Source organism: Bubalus kerabau, chromosome 19 (genome assembly GCF_029407905.1).
Source record: "Bubalus kerabau isolate K-KA32 ecotype Philippines breed swamp buffalo chromosome 19, PCC_UOA_SB_1v2, whole genome shotgun sequence".
Taxonomy (NCBI): Eukaryota; Metazoa; Chordata; class Mammalia; order Artiodactyla; family Bovidae; genus Bubalus; species Bubalus kerabau.
Genome location: NC_073642.1, coordinates 65,296,718 through 65,319,316, shown reverse-complemented (window position 1 = coordinate 65,319,316; position 22,599 = coordinate 65,296,718). Strand labels below are relative to the sequence as shown.

At 47.5% G+C, this 22,599-nt stretch overlaps 1 protein-coding gene across 8 annotated transcripts in view; it reads right to left on the bottom strand.

Moving 5' to 3' along the window:
* EML1 (EMAP like 1) overlaps window positions 1-22,599 on the bottom strand; it is a 197,335-nt gene that overhangs the window by 124,780 nt on the left and 49,956 nt on the right. For 2 of the 8 annotated variants that reach the window (XM_055556806.1, XM_055556812.1), the window contains exon 1: window positions 10,460-10,624. The exons of 2 other annotated variants lie outside the window; for them this stretch is intronic. In XM_055556806.1, coding sequence (XP_055412781.1) covers window positions 10,460-10,526 — 67 coding nt within the window. In that variant the 5' untranslated portion in view covers window positions 10,527-10,624. Of the gene's footprint in view, window positions 1-10,459; window positions 10,627-22,599 lie in introns of those variants that run through there. 4 more of the 8 variants (XM_055556807.1, XM_055556813.1, XM_055556814.1 and 1 more) reach the window with 3 other exon arrangements.

The window sequence follows — 22,599 nt, the reverse complement described above, 5'->3', positions numbered from 1 at the left end:
ATAATTTAGGGGGGGCTGATTTAACAGTTCAATCCTTTTTTATGGCCAAAAATGTTGATATTGCCAAGAACTACTTCACTGGGTCAATTCCTCTGGCTGAATATAATTTGTGTTAAGCCTATGAAACCGCCTCATGTTGTTATTCAGTCAACTGAGTTGTATCTGACTCTTTTGCGACTCCATGGACTGTAGCCCACCAGGCTCCTCTGTCCGTGGGATTTTCCAGGCAAGAACACTGGAATGGCTTGCCAGGCCTTCCTCATAAAAAAAATACATATATATACACACATTATTTCAAGGATATGTAGAAGTGGCATCTACTTAACCTCGATTTAGCATACACGTTACGAGTGAGGTGTTTTGACCGGTGCGTGTATATTTCACAAGCCCACAACAGCCATCAGGACACCCACCAGGCGCAGGCTCTGCTGAGGAGCAAAAAATACAAACGTGACCACCAGGAGCCTCTGCCTGGAAAAGGGTAACAGTCTAACGCGCGATCTGAAAATAAATCACCGTGACGGGCCTCTGGGATCATGGTGATGACAGAGGTTAGTGGCCACCAAGAAAGGACCCCTCACCAGACTCAGGAGCCGGGGGTGGTGGCTGGGGAAGCGGCTGGGAGTTGAGACACGCAGCCGCCTCTTGGGGGCTAGCATGCCAGAAAGGTGGGGGGGCCCTGAAGACTTTCCAACAGGAGGAGGTTTCCTGGCTCAGATCGGTCTTTCAGAAGGAGCATTCTAACTCCACCTTAAGTGAGCTCACCTTTGCCATGCATTCTGGTGCCATCCATTTATACACTGCAAGTGTGAAGAGTCAAAGTGTTACCCGCTCAGTCGTGTCCGACTCTGCACAACCCCATGGACAAGGGTAGCCCGCCAGGCTCCTCCATCCATGGGATTCTCCAGGCAAGAATACTGGAGTGGGTTGCCATTTCCTTCTCCAGGGGATCTTCCTGACCCAGGGATCAAACCCACGTCTCCTGCATCGCAAAGGTTCTTTACTACCTGAGCCACCAGGGAAGCCCCAATCTACGTACTGATGGCTCTCAAACATCTCCTCTCCAGGACAGACATCTTCTGGCTCCGGTTTCTGCCTCCCACGAGCCAGTCAGCCCCTCGGCTTTAGGTCCCACAGGCCCCAACTGAACCGTTGTCTGCCTGTCTGCCCTTCCAGCTCCTTCTAGCTTGGCCTGTGGTACTCACTTGGGTGGACATGTCGGGGGCCCGGGAGGCATCCTCAATTCCTCCTCCTCCTGCCTGTAAAGGCCGAAGCCCAGGTGCGGCCAGCCCCCAAGCAGCCCTCTGGTGGGAATCGCCACCATTCTCCCCGGGTTCACACGACAGCCCCCCTCTCGCCCTCAGCAGCACCTCCAGCCCCTCTTCTGCACTGCGGGGAGAGGCATTCTCCAAAACTCCCTGAAAATCTGACCATGTCACTCTATCGCCTCAAAATTCTCCACCACATTCTCTCTGCTCCCCAGAAATAAGATCAAACTCCTAACGTGGCCCAAAGGCCCCACAGGACACTCCCCGCCTCATTTCAACTCTGTCCCATTTCTCTTTCTTTCGAGGGAAGACTTTCAGTTTCCAAAAAGCTCCTTTCCCGCCCAGGGCTTCACACCCAGTCTAGAATGTTCTTTCCTGCCCTCTCCCCACCCCTGTGGGTGAATGGCTTCCAATCCCCAGGGAAAAGCTCATGCAGGCCTTTCCAGGTCCCATGCCCGGCCCCTCTCCTGAGCCTGCTTCTCAGCACCGTCTACGCCTAGGGTCGTTAAACAACTGACCGAGAACACGATGCTGAGCGTCCAGCTCCTGAAGGGCAACGCGCGCTTCCTTTTGAAAGCCAGGGCCACGTGGACTCCTCATGTGGCTGGAAGCCATAGACCTGCGTAGTGAGGAGCTCGGTGGGTACTCAAGCACGTGTTGAGTAAGAAAAAGGAGCTGAGACTGGAGGCAGAAAGGCTAGTTTGGGGCCGCTGCCCTTATAACACACCCCAGATGAGCACTGACCAGAGTCTGAGTAAAGCGGGGGCAGGAACGATGAGATCCGTGGGAGAGGAGAACTCTCCCATGGAGATGGGAGGCTGGGGGAAAGACGCACGCAGGACACTGCCGAGGGAAAACCGATGCTTCTAGGGAGGACATGTTTTCAACATTTTTCATTGTCCTGGGCACATTGTAGGGACGCACTCGAAACTGCCTCCATCTGCCAAGTGAACTTAAAGGCCTCTCTCTCCATGAATACTCGCCTGATCGTCTCTGTCCTCATTATCCTTAACTGTGAGCTGCCCATTGTCCGCGAAAGGTTCTTTGTGGGAATAATTTGCAGTCCAGGACAATGATGCCTTCCCCTCCAGAGGGCACAGAAGGAAGGATACAGCCAGTGCTGGACCCCACCGCAAGGACGCGCCACGACTGAGACACCACCCCGAGAGGCTGGCACCTCTGTTCTCCCCCTCTGCAGGCAGCCAAGGTCTCCTGCGGAACTCCCCACCTGAGGCAGGCTCTAGGCTCGGCGATCCCAGCCTCTCGCATCATCCAAGGCTAACGGTCAAATCTGCCCCTTCACAGAGAGGATGGTTTATTAAAGACAGCGAGTTTAAATCTTTTCCAGAAAGCTGGCAGGATAAATATGCTACTGCATTTTAAGACACAACTAAGTACTCTTGTAAAAATGTAGCTTTCCCCACAAATAGTATTTTCCAATAAAGACAGGGCTTGAGAGGAAACAAAATTGAAAGTATGTCTACCTAATTTTTGATTGGAAAATAAATACTTTAAAGAATGAAAATCTTCTAAAGAGCTATTTCTTTACAGGAAACCAAAGAGGGTACGTACTAGCTCCGGGTGGCGTATAAGACAGCCCCCGCCCCACACGACATTGAAACAGCTGTCGGCAGAGTATTAAACTTACGTGTCAAGCATCTAGTGAGAAAAACATGACGCTTTGGTGGGGAGAGTATATTGATAATATTTACATGTCATTTACAATTTGCAGCATACCTTTAAAAAAGTTTTCCATGTGTCTGGTGGCATTTAAAACATTTCGCTAATCCTAGAAATCCTCAATTAATAAGCTAGGATTTTAAAGATGAATAATTATAGTTTTCCTGAAAGAGACTTTTCTAAGTGGCACAAAATACTATTGGTTTTAAGTCCTTAGAGAAGATGTTTTTGCTACTAAAAGCAAAGCTTTAATGTTCAATTTTCAATGCTACCATAATTAAGTTTTTCACGCTTCTAGTTTTATAGCTCGAACAGACTTTGACAGTAAAAACAAAGATGTTATTTCTTTTTTATCCACTCTCCACTCAACTAAAATGTTTATTTTTTAAGAGACTATATGAAAAAGCTTATATTCTCTCAGAAATTAACAAGAACTGATTAATAGTTACTTTCAAGCCTGGTTTGGTGAACTTTCCATCAGAATGCTTGGGTTTGTTTATAATGCCATAAATGCTTGTGGTTTGGCTATAAAATAGATTCCCTGCCAGAATATCAAGTACACCAATTAAAAATTCTCACTTAGTATGGGTGCTTACTTGGCATTTTCCTGTAAAAACTATTTTCTTTGGTTTTTGCTAACAGAAAATCTAACTCAGTCCTCAGCCACCACAGAAGAATACATGAGGTTTGAAAAGACTTCATTTTGTTGAGTTCAGAGTGATTTCTTCACACGAGTTCCTTGACCTTGTTTCAAACCCAACTATTTGCAAACATGAAAATTCTATCAGAATTAAAGTTAACAGAATCACAGATGCCAAAATATTTCTAAGATTTTAAATAAAGTATTCTTAACTCCCTCAATATAAATGCTTAGCAATAAAAACAAGTTTTCATTTCATAACTAGAAAAATAAATGGCAGTAGCTGCGGCCATGAAATTAAAAGACGCTTAAAGCGCTCCTTGGAAGAAAAGCTATGACCAACCTGGACAGCATATTAAAATGCAGAGATACCACTTTGCCAACAAAGGTCCGCAGAGTCAGAGCTATGCTTTTTCCAGCAGTCATGTATGGATATGAGAGCTGGACCATAAAGAAGGCTGAGCGCTGAGGAATTGATGCTTTTGAATTGTGGTGTTGGAGAAGACTGTTGAGAGTGCCCTAGACTACAAGGAGATCAAACCAGTTAATCCTAAGGGAAATCAGTCCTGAATATTCATTGGCAGGACTGATGCTGAAGCTGAAGCTCCAACACTTTGGCCACATGATGCAAAGAGCTGATTCACTGGAAAAAAACTCTGATGCTAAGAAAGACTGAGAGCAGAAGAAGCGGATGACCGAAGATGAGATGGTTGGATGGCATCACTGACTCAATGCACATGAATCTGAGCAAACTCTGGGAGATGGTGAAGGACAGGGAAACCCGGGGTGCTGCAGTCCCTGGGGTCACAAAGAGTCGGACTCAACTTAGCAAGTGAACAACGACAACGAAGTCCAAAAGATTAGTGTAGTGGCTTCAGAATGTCACTGGGAGCAGGAGGGAGCAGGGACTTGACAGGCTGTGGTTATTAACAAGTAGCACCTGCAGGGGAAGTCCAGTGACATCAGAAGTGGTAGCTGAGCCATGTATAGGCTGTAGAAAGGAACATGGGAAGATGTCTCACAGCACCTTTCCAGGCAAGACAGAAAAAAAAGCTATCAGCCAGAATCATAACCTTTAAGGCAATGACCAACTTCCATGTTATTATAACACTGAAATATTTTATAAGTGTTGGGAGTATTTACAGCATTATGATACAGATTACAATTATGCTGTATTGCAGAAAATTACCCCTAAAATAAAAAAGGAAATTCCCCCTTAAAAAGAAAAGGGAAAAGTATGGAAAAAAAGGGGGGTTAGCCACAATACATGTAAAACAGACAAGAATTTTAGGTGAAAACCAATAAAAGGTAACAATGTGAAATGGCAAGCAAAAGAACAAATATAGTCTTGGGCTACATTATTAGAAGTATAGACTTTAGAATAAGGGAGGTGGAGTATCCAGCTCTACTCCGCTGTATTTAAAAACCACGCTTGGAATATGCAGATATTCAGCTGTGTCAAATCTAAAGAGGCATATAAGTGAGTGAGTGAAAGTTGCTCAGTTGTGTCCGACTCTTTGCAACCCCTGGACTATACAGTCCATGGAATTCTCCAGGCCAGAATACTGGAGTGGGTAGCCTTTCCCTTCTCCAGGGGATCTTCCCAACCCAGGGATCGAACCCAGGTCTCCAGCATTGCAGGCGGATTCTTTACCAGCTGAGCCACAAGGGAAGCCCAAAGAGGCATACAGACAAAAGAAAAGAAGTATAGACTGGGCAAACCAGAATGCTGAAGGGTCTAAAACTGTGTCTTGTGAGGATTTCTTTTTTTAAAGGTAACGTTTAGCTGGAATCAGACCTGAGAAGGAGCTATCAGGACTGTCTTCAAACATGGGATGACCTAGTACATAGAGAAGAGATTAAACCTATTTCCTATGGACCCAAGGAGCAGAACTTGGGCCAAATTTTGACTGCTTTTAGCAACTGACAGTCTGAATCACACAAAGAAGGAATGGGCTGCATGCAGAAATAGTGAGTTTCCCGTTCTTTGGAACTGCTCAAACATGGGTTGAATAACCTCTGGAACAGAGATCTCAAGCCCTGGAGGGCTGGTGAATGGAATCAGGGGATGACAGGACAGGCAAGGAGGACCAGAGACACTACCCTCTCCCCGAGTTCATCGGGGGATGCTCCCTGTGGTTTATTTGCCTGACATTTGGGTTCCTGGGTGAGCTGTACTTTGACAAAACATTCAGAGGCTTAAGAAAGTAAATCATGAGATGAGATCACCCTTAGGTCCCCTGAAACTCTGAAATTCTTGTAACCTACGGCAACTAAGCCAACGTGTACGTTGACTTCTTTTGAAGAACTGTGATTGATGGAAGAATCCAAAGTGACTCACAGAAATGAAATAGCAACAATATGTTCTTCCCACCCACTTCCTTCCCTCTTTCATCCAGTTTCTTGACTCCCCAGTCTCATACCAATAAGGTATAATAAAAACAGCTTGATGTTTCAGTTCAGTTCAGTCGCTCAATCCATGTCCAACTCTTTGCGACCCCATGGACTGCACAGGCCTCCCTGTCCATCACCAACTCCCGGAGCTTGCTCAAACTCATGTCCATTGAGTCGGTGATGCCATCCAACCATCTCATCCTCTGTTGTCCCCTTCTCCTCCCACCTTCAATCTTTCCCAGCATCAGAGTTTTCCAAGGAGTCAGTTCTTCGCATCAGGTGGCCAAAGTATTGGAGTTTCAGCTTCAACATCAGTCCTTCCAGTGAATATTCAGGACTGATTTCCTTTAGGATGGACTGCTTGATGTTTAGATTTCAAAAAATTCAGACTAGTTCCTCAAAAATGTTAAACCAGAGCTACCATACGCCTCAGCTATTCTATTCCTAGGTAAGTGTGAAAGTGCGTTAATCACTCCGTCACGTGCAGCTCTTTTCGACCCCATGGACTCGAGCCTGCCAGGCTTCTCTGTTCATGGAACTCTCCAGGGAAGAATACTCGAGTTGGTTGCCATACCCTTTTCCAGGGAATCTTCCCGACCCAGGGATTGAACCTGGGTCTCATGCACTGAAGGCAGATTCTTTACCATCTGAGCCACCAGGGAAGCCTTACTTCTAGGCATCAACCAAACAGAAATGAAAACATATGTTTACACAAAAACCTGGATATGAATGTTTCTAATAGCATTATTGATGGCAGTCAAAAAGTAGAAACAACCCAAATGCCTATCTACTGGTGAACAGAGACATAAAGCAGGGTTCTTCCTGTGGTTATGTATGGATGTGAGAGTTGGACTGTGAAGAAGGCTGAGCACCGAAGAATTGATGCTTTTGAACTGTGGTGTTGGAGAAGACTCTTGAGAGTCCCTTGGACTGCAAGGAGATCCAACCAGTCCATTCTGAAGGAGATCAGCCTTGGGATTTCTTTGGAAGGAATGATGCTAAAGCTGAAACTCCAGTACTTTGGCCACCTCATGCGAAGAGTTGACTCATTGGAAAAGACTCTGATGTTGGGAGGGATTGGGGGCAAGAGGAGAAGGGGACGACAGAGGATGAGATGTCTGGATGGCATCACTGACTCGATGGACGTGAGTCTGAGTGAACTCCGGGAGTTGGTAATGGACAGGGAGGCCTGGCGTGCTGCGATTCATGGGGTTGCAAAGAGTCGGACACAACTGAGCGACTGAACTGAACTGAACCCATATAACAGAATATTATTTGGCCATAAAAAGAATGAAGTACTGACACATGCTACAACATGGGTGAACCTTAAATCATTGTGCTAAGTGAAAACAGCCAGATAAAAGGCCACACATATGATTCCATTTATACTGAATATTCAGAATCCAGAGAGACAGAAAGATAGGTTGGTGTTGCCAAAGGGCCAGGGCAGTGGGGAATACAACCTAGTGGGTGCTAGGGTTTCTTGGGTGGTGATGAAAATGTTCTAAAATTAGACAATGTTGATGCACGCACAATTCTGTGAATATACTAAAAGCCACTTAACTGTATACTTTAAAAAGAGAGAATTTTTATAGAATGTGAATTATCTCTCTCAATAGCTGTTATTAAAACAAACCAAAAGAATTCATACTGGTATCCAAGCCTTACTAGTTGTGTGGCCTTATAAAGTTAGAAAAATCTCTTTGAGCCTCAGTTTCCTCCTATGCAAAAGGAAGGGTTTGAAGAAAAAATGGAGTAAAAGGTGGCAAGTATTTCCCAAACAGGAAATTGGCTTATAAATGACAGCTTTAGTCCACTTTCCAACTGTGGTAGTTTTTTCTTAGGCGGACAGAAGGTTGTGATTTCTAGCTCACTTTACAGAGTCCTAAACAGTTTTGGAAAAAATACTGCACACATTTCCTACTGAAATGAGACAGCCAGTGTCTAAAAGGAGCATGGATAGTCTTTTCATGAGGCTGGATACCGCCTATGTTGACATTTAATATCCATTACAAATTAAGTACGAGAGACAGTAAGGGGAAAAATACAGTGGAAACTAGAGACTTCACTCATTAGAACAACGTTTTCTCTTCCTTCCTTTTCACGTTTATTACTAACTTCTATCTTGATCGCACCAGGAAGACGTTACCTGTGGCAGTCATCCAAATAACAAGTATGGGAGGTATTTTCTGAAGCTAACAAACAACTATGACTTTTTGGTTCCTGTCACTGTCAAAAGCATGCAGTGTGCTCAACATGTGAACACGGACGGGTTCATCTACTGCATGGTGTAGTCCTGCCATTGTCATGGAAATCTCTAATTCAAAAAGCATTTTTTCTCACTGTAGCCAATAAAATACCCAAATGTTTAATTTAATGCTTGGTGAAATGGTGCTCCTGTGATCCACTGCTTTCATTGAATCATCATAGTCATTAATTGGGTTGTACTCATTTATATTTTCACTTAGCAAAGGCCTCTTAAAATGAATAATTTCTCATCCAAACATCTGGTGTCTAAAACATCACCAGTATGACACTCACTTCTACCTCAGAGACCATTCTTGCTTTAAACTTTGTTCATAAGGTAACCAAAAAAAAAAAAGCACAGAGCTAAGAGCTTTGTTAAGAAAAGTAATTTAACTGTTACGATTCAGTTGTATTTTGAATTGCTCTTATTGCTTGTTTCTAAGCTATTTTAAAGTCATTTTTTTCCTACGGGGACATGGGTAGGGAATGGATGGATCGCAAGTTTGGGATTAGCAGATGTAAACTATTATATACAGGGTGGATAAACAACAAAAGTTCTACCGTGTAGCACAGGGAATCATATTCAGTATCTTCAGAAAAACCATAAAGGAAAAGAATATAAAAAAGAATAGATATACGTGTATAACTGAGCCATTTTGCTGTACAGCAGAATTTAACACATTGTAAATCAACTATGCTTCAATAATAAAGTCATTTTTCTTTAAACTGTTAGCCATACAATATAAAACCTGGTTTTTACTTTCTTCTAGACACTTACCAGTAAAATTCCTTACCAATATTTCTGACACACACTTAATAAGAAAAGGCAGAAATCCAGAATGTTCATGAATAGATGCACAACTTTATGACTGAACTGCTATTTAGAAGCAACATGACCAGCCCCTAAACAACTGCTCAAATATCTACTTAATGTTGTGGAGGATAAAACCGTTTCCATGACTCTCAACTACATATAAGAAATTCCAATGGCCAGAAGGGCACCAAATACATTCTATCCTCCTTCAGCTCTGAAACTCTCGTTAAATTTGGAGAGCAAAAACTTTCATCCTTTCTGCTGAAGAGGCCATTACAAGTTAATGAAGGCTAACATGTGATTAACATGAAAATTACAAGCTGCCAAAACTATAAGACTATATACTCTCCCATGAAAAAGATGATAAATTTTGCCAGAGGTTAAAGGATGAATCAACCCGGTGATCTTAATTGCCAAGGCCAATACCTCCTATTTGCAAACAGGTGTCGAATAACTAGAGATATTCGCCTAAATCACAAATACAACTGCAAAATAAATTGCTCAAGTCGTCAAAGCGTCTAGAATTCCAAATGATTCCACCTGTACTAGAGGCACATTCTAGAAAATACACGATTTTTTTTTCTTTAACAAGTTTCTGAGATCCTCTAATAAAGCAATAAATCCAACATATAAAAATTTTATGGTTAACTTTTGTGCGTGAATGTTCTGATAAACCATGCAGTCTGCTGTGACTATCTTTTTCAACCCTACTAGTGAAACTAACATCTTTGAAACGTTAAGATTTTATATAATTTTTAAAGATGCCATATTGATAGCTATTACTATTTCCTCCCTGTAAACAAACAAAAAACCCCCCAAAAGTATCACCCCGTAAACAGTCGAAACACTGTGAAGCCCGGTTCACTCTGCCTGTCCATTTAAACAGCTCTAGATTGCATCAAAGTGTTGATGGTTTCATCAAAGTAGAACGGAATGGATCTGAGTCCATGCGCAGCAACCACTGCGCACATCCTCGAAGGAGCGTTTTGTTATTAAGTGATGTGTTTTCCGAGTTCTTCATCCAGACATTTCCAAACAGATGTGAGTTTGGAAGCAGAAAGCAACACGTCCCCGCGGAGCCCTGGGACGCCCGGGCCTCCCCACGCGCTGCCCGGCCGGTGCGCCCGCGCGGGTCTCCCCGGGACCGGCCGCTCCCCGCGCGCACTGGCCGGAGCCCGGAGCGGGAGCCGGGAGCCGGGAGCAGCGAGCCGCGCCGGGGCGGGGGCGGGGGCGGGGGCGCAGCGAGGCCCGGGCGGCCCGGGGGCTCGGCAGCCCAGCACAATGCGCCCGCGGCGGCGGGAACCGCGCGCCCCTCCGCAGCAACTTTGCGCGGCCTCCCCGGCCGCCCCGGCCTCGCCCCTCGGCCCGCTCCGCGCCGCGGCCCCCCGGCCCGCCCCGGCCGCCGCCCCTCCTCACCGTTGCAGAACTGGAGCAGCGAGGACGTGTCGTACAGGCTGCTGTAGCTCGAGAAGCCGTCCTCCATGCTGAGGCCGCCGGGCAGCGCCCGCTCCCCCGGCCCGGCCACGCCGCCGCCCGATCACCCCCACACTGAGCCGCGCCGAGCCGCGGCCGGCGCTGGCGCTGGGGCCGGCCCTGCCGTGGCGGCGGCCGCCGCCGGTTACCATGACAACCCCGGGCCCGCCGCCGCGGCCGCGCGAGCCGGGCGCCCGCTCCGCCCGCCAGGGGGCGGCCTCGGCGAGGGGACGTGGCCGGGCGGGGCCGGGGCGGGGCTGGCGCGCCAGGGAGCCGAGGGCGGTGCGCGGCCGGGGCAGGGGGTGCAGCGGCCAGGCCCCGCCTCCCGGCGCGGCCGCCGGCTCCGGGGTGGGCAGGGGGCGCGCTGGGACAAAGGCGAAGCGGCGGCGGTGGGGGCGCGGGAGGGGGCGCGCGGGGAGCGGGGGAGTCGCACCCCCACCCCACCCCCGGCCCCGGCCGGGGCAACCCCTCCTGCGGCCGCCGGCGCCCGCGCTCCCCCGGGGGCGCTGTCCCTGCGCGCCCCGCGGGCGGCTCCAGGACCAAACATGGACAACTCGCGGGCCCATCTCGGCCGGGTGTCCACGTCGGAGCAGCTCCACTTTTGGCCACGTCCTGCCAGGCGCGCCCCTCTCTCCGCGCGTTCTTCCGCCGCGGCCAGGCCCTGCCTCGAGTGAGAATCGGCGCCGGGCTGGTGACTCGGCTCGAACCGGTGCGGCTTCCCACGTCCAAAAGGGGCCCTCCAGATGTCAGGCTGGAAAGGCCGGGGTCTTTAAGGCTAGCTAAAACATCTCCCGGGGTCCCTCCCACCCCTGATCAGCCCCTGGGGTGGCGGGGAGATTTGTCACATGAGACACTTGTTAACTTGTTACAGGACCCACGGAAATCTCTACTTACTCTATCTCAGAGAGACAGGGAGTCGGGACAAAGTACCACAGAAAGAAAGAAACGCACAAATGCACGGGGTTGTAATGTTTCCAGTTCCTGCGCATATGTGCCAGTCACTGACTGTGGACTGAAGTGAAGATGCTCGCACGTGACAAGTGAGAGAGAGTGTGAGTTTGATGATCCTCTGACTTAGTCCTGGAGTTGGCGATGGACAGGGAGGCCTGGCGTGCTGCGATTCATGGGGTCGCAAAGAGTCGGACACGACTGAGCGTCTGAACTGGACTGAACTGAACTGACTTTGTCCAGAATAGACGGTGTAACATTTTTGCTCCTGGTTACACAGTAGTTACAGTTCACTTACATGTTCAATTCTGACTCGTTTCCAGTTGTAGGTATTAGCTCCTGTGCTGTGCTTGGTCACTCAATCGTGTCCGACTCTTTGCGACCCCACGGACTGTAGGCCGCCAGACTCTTCTGTCCATGGGCTTCTCCAGGCAAGAATACTGGAGTGGGCTGTCAGGCCCTCCTCCAGGGGAATCTTCCCAACTCAGGGATTGAACCCAGCTCTTGCGCATTGCAGGCAGATTCTTTACTCTCTGAGACTCCAGGGAAGCTCAAGGTTGAACACAAGTAGGTGAAATGAGAACTGAGTAAAAAGTTACTATTAGGAAAACCTGGGGGGCTCGCTGGGGTTCAGAGGTGGATGGGGACCTCTCTTTGCAAAAGCAGAGGGCAGGGGCAGGGATGGGACCCTGCTGCTCTGTGCCTGGCACATGGGTTAGCAGGACTGGCATTAGATGCTGTGGACGGACGGGAAAGGCTGAAGCCCCGTCCTGGTCAAGGAGACCAGGAACAGAAGCCCACAGGGATTTTTAAGAGGAAAAGTACACTGGGATGGGGGTGGAATGGGGTGGGGTGGTGGCGTGACCCTCAAGGGCCACAGGTGCTGTGGGTTTAACTGTGACCTGGGGTTGGAAGGACAGGGTTAATGACTGTGGAGGAAGCAAGCAGCAGGGGCTGCTGATAGGCCCTAGGGCTGACCTGCTGTGAGCGGACAGTCTGTATTCAGACAGTGGGGAAATGCGAGTGGCCTGAGCTAAGAGAGAGCCAGCAGAGCGGCCTGAGCCAGACCCGGCAGGAGACAGGGAGGCAGGAGGCTTGCACGCCAGCAGGTGGCTGACACCAGCAGTGCTGGAGATGAGCCTGATGCTGAAGCTGCAGCTCCAATGCTTTGGCCACCTGATGCGAAGAGCTGACTCACTGGAAAAGACCCTGATGCTGGGAAACATTGAAGGCAGGAGGAAAAGGGGATGACAGAGGATGAGATGGCTGGATGGCATCACTGACTCGATGGACATGAGTGTGAGCAAACCCTGGGTGTTGGTGATGGACAGGGAGGCCTGGCCTGCTGCAGTCCGTGGGGTCACAAAGAGTTGGACACAACTGAGCGACTGAACTGAACTGAACTGAGTGTGAATCAGACCACAAGGGCCAGGGCCTGGAGCTAGAGCACCCCAGGGTGTCTGCAGCTCTCTGGAAAGGAGCACTCAGGGCCCGGACAGTCAGAGGGAAGAAAGAAGCTGAGGGATGGGCCGGAGGGAACCTGCTCTAGGACGATACAGCTGGAGAGACAGGAAGGCCAAGCACGGGAGGACAGCAGACTTCCCACTAGAAATGCCCTGTAGCAACTGGGGATGCAGACCAGCTGGCCAGTGAAAGAATGAGAAGTGGGAATTGTCTGCAAAGAGGCTGTGGCAGGAACATTCTAAAGGAGAGGATGCAGGGTGGGAAGGGAGCTGGACAAAGCCTTGGAAAGGGAGGAGAGAAGGAAATTCCGAAGGAGCTGAGAGGCAGGACATCAGCCTAGTGGGCTGTCTCATTAAGCAAAGAGCACAGAAAGTTGCACAGAGGTGGGCCTTTCCACAAGGTTCTCTGCTGGACAAGTCAATGAGCCCGGGCAAAGGGCTTCGATCTGGTGGTAGAGGGTCCCCAGGCGACTTGGAGCATCTTGGTGAAGCAGTGGGGACCGGAGCCGAGCTGCTAGACATCAAAAGGAGAGCACATAGAGACTTCCCTGGTGGCTCAGTGATAGAGACTCCACATATCCACTGCAGGGGGCATGGCTTTGATCCCTGGTTGAGGAACGAAGATCCTGCAAGGTACACAGTACAGTCAAAAAATAAAAGGGCTAAAATTTAAAGAGAGAAAAGATGATCAACATTGCCTTTAATTTTCCACTTCAGACAATGCGAAATATGTAAATTCTTTTGATCAGTGTAAATCATTAAGAATGCTCAAAAAAAGAAAAGGAGAATGCTCGTAGATGCATGTTTCAGAACTTTGACAGAGAAAAGAAATAGAGGCCAAATACAGAGGGCAGAGGTGGCAGAAGAGTTACATGAAGCCTCTACCCCGACCCAGTACGGCCGGACCCTATGCATCCCGAAGGCAGGTGCTGGGGCTTTTTTGAATTTATTTTTTAATTGGAGGAAAATTGCTTGACAATTGTGTTGGCTTCTGCCATACAGCAATGCAAATCAGTCATAACTTTATATATTGCCTCCCTCCTGGAGAGGGGCTTTTGAAGGCTGGGGCTTTTGAAGGCTGGGACTTAACACAGGTGAACATTTGAACTTGGCGCTTCTGTTTTCTCTTTCCCATCTTTCTCCCCTTCCAGTCTGACCTTTATACTATTGCTTCTCCACTTTGACATTTTATACATTCGGATACTTTGGATAATTAGTGTTTAGAAACTAATGTGAGGCATTCTCTGGAAAGGAAGGGATAATCATGAATAAATGATTAAAAGATGATTCTCTTTAAGATGGTTAGCATTCCTGATTTATAATGTGAAAGATATGATATCCGGTGGCCCCAAAGCAGAAAGGTTGGGGAGTAAAGAAAATTCAGAAGTGGGACAGGAGAAAAATTGAGCTGGAGATTTTCTTAGAGGATTTTACTTCCGATGGAACAAAATGACAAATAACAAGAACACACAGCCCACTGCTCTGAGATGATGAAGATCATTATTACCCTCTTAATCTAGAGTATTCAACTGCTGTGTTTTTCCCCACAATGGTAAAAGCTTACTCTAACAAAAGCAAATTTTAGTATAATCACAAGGACATGCATGTTCAGTCAACTAAGTATAATCTGCACAGCATTTTTTAAAGATCTGTTGAGGAAAAAAAAAAGAGAAAGTTCAAGAAAAAAATCTCTGAAAACTTAATTAATAATGTGAGATTTTGCGCCCAAACATCTTAACAGACTGTTATTCCACATCATTTTGAGATAATTTATGGCCCGAGTGCAAAACATATTGTTGTTGTAATAAATGATGTATGCTCTCTAGGACAATATAACCATAGCATTCCATGACATTAATAGCAGCATTGGTACAACATGTGAAAAAAGAAATAAAAATGGGAGCTCTGTAGCTTTTATTCATGGAAAAGTAATAAAGAAAAATTACCCCAAAATGGAGAGCCTGTGCATCTATACTTTAATTCATCATTCCTCCGAAAATAGCTCTTCAGTTCTAGACACCATGCTTGGGGTTGGGGATACAGCACCAAAAAACACAGTGCGTTCTAAACTGCAAGTGATATGAAGTTAAAGTCACATCAGCACTTTGAAACAGAATCAACTATAATTAAAAAAAAGAAAAGAGAAGCAGAAAATTCCATTCTGGGTGTATACCCAAAGAAATGGAAAGCAGGATCTCAAACAGATGTCTGTACACCCATGTTTACTGAAGCATCGTTCACAAGGGCCAAAATGGGGAAGCAGCCCATTGTCCACGGATCAAGGAAGAGATAAAATGTGGTCTATCCATACAATGGAATATGATGTACTCGAGAAAGAAGGGAAACTCTGACACGTGCTACCACACAGATGAATCTCAAGGACATTATGCTGAGTCAAATAAGCCAGTCACAAAAAGACTCCACTTATATGAGGTCCCTGCGTGTGTGAGTCCTAAGTCGCTTCAGTCGTGTCCGACTCTTTGTGACCCTATGGCCTGCAGCCTGCCAGGCTCCTCTGTACATGGGATTCTCCAGGCAAGAATCCTGGAGTGGGTTGCCATGCGCCCCTCCAGGGGACCTTCCCGACCCAGGGATGAAACCCACATCTTCTGTGTCTACTGCATTGGCAAGCAGGTTCTTTACCACTAACACCATCTGGGAAGCCCTATATGAGGTCCTCAGAGGAGTCAAATTCATAGAGCCCAAAAGTATCAATAGAATGGCGGGTGCCAGGGACTGGAGGGACTGGGGGGACTGGGGGAGAGGGAGTTAGTGTTTAATGGAAACAGAGTTTCCGTTTGGGATAATGACAAAGTTCAGGAGATGGCTGGGGGTGATGGCTGTCCAATAAGGCGAATGTACTTAATGCCACCAGACTGTGGACTTCAAAATGCATAAAACGGCAAATTTTATGTTGTGTATATTTTACTATGAGAAAAAAAAAATAAACAAAATGGGAAATATCAGGGTGCCCTGAACATAGTAAGAACAAGTGTTTTCCCCTCAAGCATTGATCTTTACCTGAACTGTCTGTATGTGTGCTGAGCTGGGAGGTAAAGGGTATCTTTCCCTGAAGGTGACATAGAATACACATACAAATATACGTCAGTGCAAACTGTGGTGAGTGTGATGAAACAAAACCAGAAGGAAGGGTTTCACATGACTCTGGAGGGTCTGAACTGGACTGAGGAGTGAACCGAGACACAGCAACAGTGGGCAGAGAGCCAGTGGGCGCTGCTTCAGGCAAGTAAGGCTCCTCTGGGGAGCTGGACAGGAGTTGGAGTGGCCTGTACACACGGGGCTTCGGGTTTTATTCTAAGAGCAAAGAGAAGTTGCCTTTTAGTTAGTGGTTGTGCCCTTCCTCCCCTTTCTGAGCCAAGTCCCTGTTGGTTCAGATGGTAAAGTGTCTGCCTGCAATGTGGGAGACCCGGGTTCAGTCCCTGGGTTGGGAAGATCCCCTGGAGAAGGCAATGGCAACCCACTCCAGTACCCTAGCCTGGAAAATCCCATGGGCAGAGGAGCCTGATAGGCTACAGTCCATGGGGTCACAAAGAGTCGGACACGACTGAATGACTTCACTTCCACTTTCCCCCTTCATATGTTGAAATACTACCTGCTGGTGCTTCAGAACGTGACCTTTTTTGGAGACATGGTCCTTACAGAGGCAATCGAGTTAAAACGAGCTCAGGTGGGCCCTGATCAATAGGACTGGTGTCCTTGTAAGAAGAGGAAGTTAGGACACAGACGCACACACAGGAAAGATGGGGTGAAGCAGACGCAGGGAGGAGACGGCTGTCTCCAAGCTAAGGAGAGAGGCTTGGAGTCCATCCTTCCTTCCCAGCCCTGCCCACACCTTGACTTTGGTCTTCTGGCCTCCGGAAGTGAGAAACCGTGAACTTCTGTTTCTTAAGCCTCCTGGTAAGTGGCGCTTCATTACAGCATCCCTGATGAACTGATGCAGCTAGTATAGCATCTCAAGGCTTCCCAAGCAGCGCTAGTGGTCAAGAACCTGCTTGCTGATGCAGGAGACACAGGAGATGTGGGTTTCATCCCTGGGTCGGGAAGGTCCCCTGGAGGGGCGCATGGCAACCCACTCCAGGTTCATAGGGTTGCAGAAAATCAGACATGACTGAAACGACTTAGCACGCCCATATGCATAGAATCTCAAAATTAAGAACTGGGTATTCCAAAGATTCAGAAAGCCATTCACCATTGATACTAAATTATAACAGATAAATATACTTTCTCATAATAAGACTGTTACTCCATAAAATGAGAGCTAATCACAGATTCCTAACATCGATAGGAATATTAAACTCCATGGCCCCCAACCTGCCTGCTGACACCGCAGTACTTTTCTGCAACATCCCTGACAAATGGCCACTTGGACCATTTCAGAGTTTACGAGCTTGAATTATTAAAAAGGTGGTTGGTTATTTTTATTCCAAACTGTCTTTTCCAAAGTGTGCTTCATCGATCCCACTTCTGCCTGGTCCATTTCATCTCCCCTTGTCCTGAGGCTTCTGTCTGTGCTAACACCGTGTGGCCAGGTTTCCTCACTTCTGCTTACTCCAGGGTTAACTTGCCCAAAGCGGGGTTAGCGATGTCATTTCATTCTCTGACGCCTGCCCCATGAAGCACACACGTCCACGCGTGGACTTCCAGTCTGTCGGTGCTCCTGCCGAACATGCTGTCTTTGGCATCTGACACGCGGCTGCCACACCATGCACTGGGCGACCTCTACCCCTGACTCTCACTCATGCCCTGCACTTGAGTGCTCTGGACCTCTGCCCACGCTGTTCCCTAGTCTCTGCCTGCCTGCTGGCAGAGAAGCTGCCCCATCTGGGAGGCCATCGTGGGCCTGCTACACCCCCACCACGTCTCCTGGAACCTGATTGCATCCCTTACGTCAATCCACCTTGTCTTCGAGGAACTTGGGAGTGTGTGTGTGTGTGTGTGTGTGGTGTGCATGCGTGTGCGTTCACGTCTCCCAGGAGATTACATGCCTCTGACGCCCATCATGCTTGACACAACACAGAACGTACTTGGCAGTTGTAAATGCTGAGCAAATGAATGAAGGAATCGATGAACCCTCGAGACAAAATCAGTTTTCTGTTACACATGCTAGACTTGCACATGCTTTGAAGGGAGCGCTCATCTACTCCAGGGTCAAGTTCTCCATTTCTTCCCTGTCCACCATGTGACACAGTTTCTAGACCCCTCGTGCGTGTAGACATTCACACCACCTAACTGGACTCCCTTCTCCTGAATCCTTGTACCCAGACCTGGGTACAGTAACCTCAGAGGACTGACCCGAGTGGCCTTTCCCTTATATAACTTGGATATTATGATTCTATTGACACAACTGAAGTTTGTACTGATATGGTTTTTTTTTAGCCAGGCTATATGCTATTGGTTCATATCGAACTTCTGTTCAATATAAACCTATCAGTTCAGTTCAGTTCAGTTCAGTCGCTCAGTCGTGTCTGACTCTGCCAGTCTTCGTCAAATGGAATTACTGTTGGGTCTTCTCCAACCTTTACTGAGTTAATTGACGTTTTTAAATCTAAAGACGAGATTTATCTTTACCCCTGTAAAATGTCATTTTATTGGTTTCAAGCCATCCTTTTAACCAACCAAAATCTTTTAAACTCTTCTATCTGGCATCTAACACATCAGCATTGGGACAGCAGTGAGCATGCATGGTAAACACATTAAAGTCTCCTTCATCTTCATAATCGATAAATGCATGTGCAGCGCAGGGCAGGGGCTGGGCTGGGGGAGTGCAGCTCTTATGTCAGCCACATCTCACCAGGTGTATCTCCACCAATCTGTTTATTATAAATATTCTGAATGTGTTTGTCCAACCAAATATCGTCACCTAAATATTTGTTCACCCAGCCTATTTTCCCCCATATAATCCACGGGATTTTGGGCAGGCTCTTTACCGATGCTTTGCACATCCAGCCTGGTAACCCTATGAAAAGAGGGAATGGGTTTGGTTTGCCTCTTCGCAATAACATTTCCTTCCAAGTGAGTTCACACCAGCTCTTCAAAAATCTGTTAAAATTATTGCTCAGAACCCATATTAATATCAAATTTATCATCTCTGTTTTCAAGAACCCAACTTATTCTGCTTTGGGGAAAATCATGACATTTTTCCCTTCCCAGTTTTCTGTGACTCCCATCTGGCCAAATCTGAGACCTTTTGTGGAGACCTGGAGAAGGGATTCACAGTTACTAAGCTGCCCCACCCTCTATTTCCCACCTATCCTGGACCCTTGACAATTTCTCCTAAGGGACTTAAAAAAAAAAACTTTTCCCAGTTTTCAAATTACTCTCCTTATTGGAAAAAAAGAAACCTCAAAGTCCAAGATATGCAGACTGGATTTCAGAGTCCTTCAAGGCCCCCATTCCTCTGCCCCAGTCAATTCATTCTTTAAAAATATATAGAAAAGAAGAAAGGGAAAGTCGCTTAGTCGTGTCCGACTCTTTGTGACCCCATGGACTATACAGTCCTTGGAATTCTCCAGGCCAGAATACTGAAGTGGGCAGCCTTTCCCTTCTGCAGGGGATCGTCCCAACCGAGGGATCGAACCTGGGTCTCCTGCATTGCAGGCAGATTCTTTACCAGCTGAGCCACAAGGGAAGCCCAAGAATAATGTGTATTTATTTTGGCCACACTTTACTACCTGTGAGATCTTAGTTCCCTTGCCAGAGATCAAACGCAGGCCTTCAGCAGTGGAAACGTGGAGTCCTAACCACTGGACGACCAGGGAAGTCCTTCGTTCTGCTTTCATTCCCCAAACACCATGCAGGGGTCGGCCCCTGGGCTTCACTTGTGTGGCCTCCTGGAAATGTCCTTCCGCTCAGCCTCTGAGCTCGTACACTGTCCCCCACCCCTCTGTCCAGCCAGAGTCCCTGCCTCCTCCATTGCCAACGGCTGTCAGGACCTTTCATCTGGGCTAAACCAGCCTCCTTTTTGAAGTTCTGTAGAAACTGGGCACCCTGGGGACAGGGCTACGGCTCTTCACTCTGCTTTTATGCCTCCTCCTCTAGCAACAATGGCGCCCACTCCAGTCCTCTCGCCTGGAAAATCCCGTGGACGGAGGAGCCTGGTGGGCTGCAGGCCATGGGGTCGCTAGGAGTAGGACACGACTGAGCGACTTCACTTTCACTTTTCACTTTCATGCATTGGAGAAGGAAATGGCAACCCACTCCAGTGTACTTGCCTGGAGAATCCCAGGGACGGGGGAGCCTGGTGGGCTGCCGTCTATGGGGTCGCACAGAGTCGGACACGACTGACGCGACTTAGCAGCAGCAGCAGCAGCCTCCAGCAACCAACACGAATTTTCCTAGTTCTCTCCCCGGCTTCAGCCCTGGCTGGAAGCCTTACAAAGGCACGATCTCCGTAGCCCGTGAACCCAGCTCCCTGACCACCTATGCACAGACTGTCCCGGACAAACTGGTGAGTGAGTGGTGCCTGAAAGACCACGCTATGTAAAAACACACAGGCTCGTCAGCATCGTCATCCTGTCACAGAAATGCCACCTCAGAGCCATGAACTTCTGAGCCTTTCACAGATAACGGCTCACCATCCAAACGGATATGAAAACTCCTTGTTATCTCAGAAACCTAGGGGGTTTTTCCCTCAGCAGGTTATTTACTCCAAAATGTTCTTAATGATTTACATCGATCAGAAGAATTTACATATTTTGAAGTCTCTGAAGTGGAAAATGAAAAGCAATGCTGGTTGGTTTTTCTCTTTTAAAAATTGTAGCGCTTTTATTTTTTAAATTATTTTTTTATTGGAGTACAGTTGCTTTACTGTATTGTGTAAGTTTCTGTTGCACAGTGAGGTGAATTAGCTATATGTATATAAATGTGCCCTCCCTCTTGGACCTCTTTCCCACCCCCTGCCTTTTATTTTTTGGCCTAGCCATACAGCATGCAGTATCTTATTAGTTCCCCACCCGGGGATTGAATGCAGGTGCCTGGCCGTGAAAGCACAGAGTCCCACCCACTGGACCCCCAAGGACGTTCCAGTTTTCTCTTCTTTTAAATGACATTCCTTTTGGGAAACTCAGTGTTCAAATCATCTCTTATCTATACACTAATGCAGGTACCACTGTGGATGGCAAACGAAATTTCCTTTGAGGCATCTCCACCGAACAATGTCATTTTCAGGAATTTTTTCATTTGCTCCCATCATGTTGCCTGTGAGGTTTCATGGCAGTTCTTGGCATAGAGCTGATTAATTGCAGAGTAGATAGTCTAATGTTGGAATATTAGAATCACTCATTTCAGGGTGCTGGGGCAGCCGGGTTTATGCTTACGTCCTGGGTCTTCGTCAATAGTCAGTCCCTCTTTGACTCTGAATTATTTTAGTTGGGATGGCAGATTATATTGCCATCCTAGCTAACACAGAAAGATGTAGACTCTATCCATTTAATGCACTGAAAAAAATTATGGAGGTTCATACAGTTATATTTACTATGCCATCCTAAGCTGCCTCACAGCGTCAAAACTGCAAGAATTAAAGAGAACTTGCCAGAAATCTGAATTATTTATTAGGAAAGTCAAGTAAAAGGCCCTCTTCTGAGGTTTGCCTGGTCTCTTCTCATCACCCCCATTATGGCCTTTTTCATCCTGGTGGCCGAGATACATAATGTTTATTTGCAATTAACAAAGGGTCCTGGAATCCTTGCTAATTTATTTGCCTATGGTCTGCAGACTCTAATTATCCCACTGATTAAGGCAATGGTTTAAAGGGTCTTCTGAGCAGAGATCACTGGTAAGACGTTGTTCCATCACCCCCAGTTATGGGCTTGCTCACTGCACTTATTTTTTAAAAAAGAATGAAGATAAGTTGACTTACAGTGTTGTGCTTCTGGTGTACAGCAAAGTGACTCAGTATATGCGTGTGTGTGTGTGTATTTATCGTTTAGCTGTTAAGTCGTGTCCAACTCTTGTGATCCCATAGACTATAGCCCGCCAGGTTCCTCTATCCATGGAATTGTCCAGGCAAGAATACTGGAGTGGGTAGCCATTCCCTTCTCCAGGGAATCTTCCCGAGCCAGGAATCAAACTCGCGTCTCCTGCCTTGGCAGGCATATGTTCTTTAGCATCGAGCCACCTGCGAAGCCCTATGGTTTATTACAAGATATTTAATATCATCCCCTGTGTGTTCTGATCACAGATGTTTGCCTGGTGCTGACTCTTGGCTCATTCATTTGCACACGCTGAGTGCCTGCTCTGTGCCAGGAACAGGGGGCCCAAAGGAGACTAGAGCAGTGCCTGTCTCCTGAGGGCCTCGTAGTCCAGGAGGGAAGGAAACACACAGGCGGGGACCAGGCTCCCAGGAGCTCACCGGGGGAGAGGGCCAGTACTGTCCATGCGTCAGTGACTGTCCACGCCACCGGCCTGTGGGGAGGTCGCAGTGCCTCAGTGTTAGCTGCAGGGGAATCCCGCGTGAGCAGAAGGGCAGGTGAGAGCCAGGCTTTGAATCTGGCCTTGTCACGCCCCAAACCTTACTCTATAGCTCTGAACTACCACCTCTGCAGCTGAGGATGGGCTAAGAGAGCCTGGCGGAAGGAGGGAAGATTTACCTAAGAATAAAAACTGATGATCTGGTTGGGGACAGGAAGGAAGAAACACCTCCAGATAGGATGG